The sequence below is a fragment of the Saccoglossus kowalevskii genome, chromosome 12 (assembly GCF_978046115.1).
Source record: "Saccoglossus kowalevskii chromosome 12, keSacKowa6.1, whole genome shotgun sequence".
Taxonomy (NCBI): Eukaryota; Metazoa; Hemichordata; class Enteropneusta; family Harrimaniidae; genus Saccoglossus; species Saccoglossus kowalevskii.
In genome coordinates, this window is record NC_140652.1 from 13,445,689 (window position 1) to 13,449,334 (window position 3,646).

The 3,646-nt window shown below is 37.4% G+C and overlaps 1 protein-coding gene across 1 annotated transcript; it reads right to left on the reverse strand.

Annotated features, from left to right (window-relative positions):
- Positions 1 to 339: 339 nt before the first annotated feature.
- LOC100378971 (uncharacterized) lies at positions 340 to 3,206 on the reverse strand. The gene is made up of 4 exons (XM_002736203.3): positions 2,638 to 3,206; positions 1,862 to 2,001; positions 1,219 to 1,377; positions 340 to 1,007 (listed from the first exon to the last, which is right to left on the reverse strand). Exons 1-4 carry the CDS (start codon positions 3,086 to 3,088, stop codon positions 825 to 827), a joined length of 933 nt encoding a protein of 310 aa, XP_002736249.1. The 5' UTR covers positions 3,089 to 3,206; the 3' UTR covers positions 340 to 824.
- Between the last annotated feature and the right edge of the window lie 440 nt (positions 3,207 to 3,646).

Here is a 3,646-nt window from a genome sequence, read left to right on the forward strand (position 1 = left end):
TGTGATGGCCGACGTTGATGATCAGAATCAATAATGCCGCAGTGAGAGTTGTGAAAGCGCGAAATACATTCTTTGTCACCATTCTCAAAATAAAACCGACACTTTTTGTCGCATTTTTCCAAAAATTTCGATCACTGTGAGGCTGAATTACGTTCCTATAGTACAAAATTATGAAAGTAAATCACTGAAAATACATAAATATCGGCAAGATGCTGTACTACATTTTGCGGGGGGAATGTTGGTGATCAAATGGTTAATCATACATGTCCATTCTACACTGTGTTAGTTGTTTCAGTGGTATGCAATGACCATGAGTTCATATTAACTATTGTCTGATCATAGTGTCTAGATGATTTTATTTTGAAAAGTACATGATATATGAAACCATATATGTGCCGATGAGACGGGTTGCTATTACTATGACAACGACAAGTCTGGACACGATCATTTATACTACAAACTGAATGTGTATCTATTAAGATAATATAATCGACCAGAGTACGATTTAATGTTTCTGTCAAATACTAATATTCGTCATATGTTTTTATTGACTTTATACCACGTTATCCAGTGTGTTTAAACAAGAAACAATTTGAGATGTTCTTTGTTTATTGAGATCACAAACATGAGATATGTGGAGTAATCGCAATGCAAAACTGAATTATGAATCAAATACTAACAGCATTATTGTTTAGAAATTACTTATACCACTGTAATGACGACGAATTGTTAATCAAGAACAATACGTAATGCTATATACTGATACATAAAGAACGTATTACAACGATGAATTTCGTCAAATACCAACATTACAATAATTGTAATCAAAGTTCAGTCTTTCTTTCTAATGACGGCGAAATGTATTTCTTTTCCGGGGCTTCCTTTCCAGCTACCGTCACTCTGTGTAAAACACGTAAACCAACTTCCGTTCGCGGTTTTTGAGATGATGGCGACGCGCAATGTGCAACAGCCTGGTTGTCGGATATGATAAAATCGCCAACTTCCCACTGTAATATACAATATAGTAAATATAGTCATTGGACATACAGAACACTACTTCATTGACATGCTAGTGGAGTACGATGCACCCAGATACTAATTTCGTAATGTACGAACTGTTACCAAAATTAATCGCATATTTTTCATCTCTGCCTAGTGAGTACATACAACTAAAAAACAACAACAACAACATCAGAAAACAAAAACAAACAATGCTACCTTGTGAATGTATTGCAGATCTTTGAGGTGTTCTGTAAACACGTCGTGTATTTCGTTGCGAATCTGAGAGGTTTCTTCTGGTTCAGTAAGACGTCTTGTTTTACTATTTCCTCTGTCCCACTCAAAGGCAACAGTGTAGTCAGTAGGTAAAAAGAAAACCTACGAGTTGGTATCAAACATACAATACAGTTGCATGACAATATCTTTTACATTTTCGTCAATGGTCACCGTGATCTCGTTTAGTGCGAGAGTGCCACGAGACTTGATTTTTGCCACTCAAATAGTTACCCATTTCCTCGTCATCGCGTCCACTGTTCCAAACAACACGATTACATAGAACGGTGGACACGATGACGGTAGAGAATACATGAAATCTTATCTGAGAAACAGAATCGTAGTATCTCGTGTTTCTCGCTCTTGCTCTCAGCGAGATATCGGCGGCCATTGGCGATTAATTTATATTGATTTTAACCAAAGTAACCGGATAAGGGTAATTGACCCTTTCTGAGTAATGCAGTATGGCGATAGGTGGACATTGAAACTATGGAATATACTGCCCCACAGAATACGTCACATCAAATGCACTGCTACAATAACATGCTTTTGTAAACTACTCACGCGATGACACATTCTTTGAATTTACCTTTTCATTACTTCCTGGATGTGAATAAATTAAAGGATGAACAACGCGTGTAGTTTGCTGTACAACCATCCACAACCTCTCCCATCGATTTCTTTGTTCTTTTGTCAGCCCTTCAACAATTTCAGACAACGGAACGAAAGCTGTTAAGAGATTATGAGATTTCTCAAGGTATTTTATTCAACAACAACAAAACAACATTTGTACCATGAATGTGTTATGAGAAAAAATGTGTCCATGGGCGCTTGCAACTCTGGATAAACGTTTCTCCATTTTCTATATTTTGACTGCTTAGAAATCACTGTGTTAACTTACGGAGATATACCATAAGATTTTAAAAGGCGATGTAAGAATCTCAGTAATTTACTGACAGTTAAAGTATGGCTACGAGGACGCTACAGCGGTGGGTAAAACACAACTACATAAGCAAAAACATTCCATTCCATTCTTTCCCGTCATGGCGTCTACTGTGTTATTTGCTGAGTTATTTTTAGCTGAGTTTCGCCGGCGTTTAAACGGAGACTGTGCTGCTCAATTCAACAGTAGCTGCTTTATACTTGACACGTCAGATGGGACGTTTATGTTGTAAAATTATAATTAAAAATCGTGTTAATGGTGTATAATTACGTGGGTGGTGATAATGAGAATATGTATCACTCTATGAGCCCTGCGCATTGTGTTCAAGATATATTAAAATCTAGACTGCTTTTAATACTAATTTAGCTTCAGCATTGTGAATGTTTTGGTGGTGATAAATCTCCATATGCATTGTCACTTACCTGACTCGGCCTCTTTAGATCCATTCACCATTTGATAAATACCATGACTGCACACCTTTGGCAAGTACAGGCAATCGGTGTGAAACTCTTCATTTCCCACCGGACGTATACCTTCTGACTTATCATTTGATGCGCGGTATATGTCACGTAATGGCGACTTAGGATGTTGCGTGAAAAATGACGACTCCAGATCCCCGAACCATCTACTGATTCTCACATGCCTTTTAGGTGAAATTTCATGTTGATCTTTGAAAATCAATATGCGGTGCTCGGTCACGTCTTGTTTTATCTGCTCAATCACTCTCATTGGTACCGGATGGCCGATGTCAATACCACGAACTTCACATCCAAGTTTAACAGGTTTCAAATCATAAAACTCGTGCGATGTCACTGTTCTCATCACACTGCAACATAAGATGAAAATCACGCACAAGGCACGGAGACTGGACATAGCTTCAATCAATGTAATAATCTAAATGGCGTGCTGGAGTTGTCTGTACGCCCAGTACCTGTATATTTCCCATGATTTGCATATTTATATTTACACAAATATTACGAAGATCCCGAGTCTGAATAAAGTACAGCCGTCGCTCTGCGAATGACTGGACGTTTTGTTTATCAACAATAATTCTACCCACACTGCACTGTGCTTTTTTTTTCTTTTAAAAAAATCAATAGCGACAAGAATGTTGACGGAAAATCAAGATTGAGATTTCAGCCTTGATATGAACAAAGTTGAAGCAGCAAACCGATCGCCATTTTAAGTTTGATAACAATACAATGCATTGAGTGAGAAAATAAATTACATTGAAAATAAATGAGCATCAGTGTTTCTTACCAGGGTCTGACAAGCGTCGAGTTAAAGATGCAATCCTACAATCTCCGTTTTTCCCGCAACAAACGAAAGTGACGTAACTTTGACAATTTCTGACGTTAATTAGTTTATTTACGGCATGATCCAATAAAGACGTAATTTACAAACGAAAACTGTTTCAATAACTGAAACAAA

Excerpts from the sequence above, each read along its gene's own strand:
- LOC100378971 (XM_002736203.3), bottom strand. The coding sequence starts at position 3,088 with ATGTCCAGTCTCCGTGCCTTGTGCGTGATTTTCATCTTATGTTGCAGT. Across the intron at positions 1,378-1,861 it reads ATCCAGGAAGTAATGAAAAG|GTTTTCTTTTTACCTACTGA; the intron begins GTAAATTCAAAG and ends ACCAACTCGTAG. Across the intron at positions 1,008-1,218 it reads ATCTGCAATACATTCACAAG|TGGGAAGTTGGCGATTTTAT; the intron begins GTAGCATTGTTT and ends TGTATATTACAG.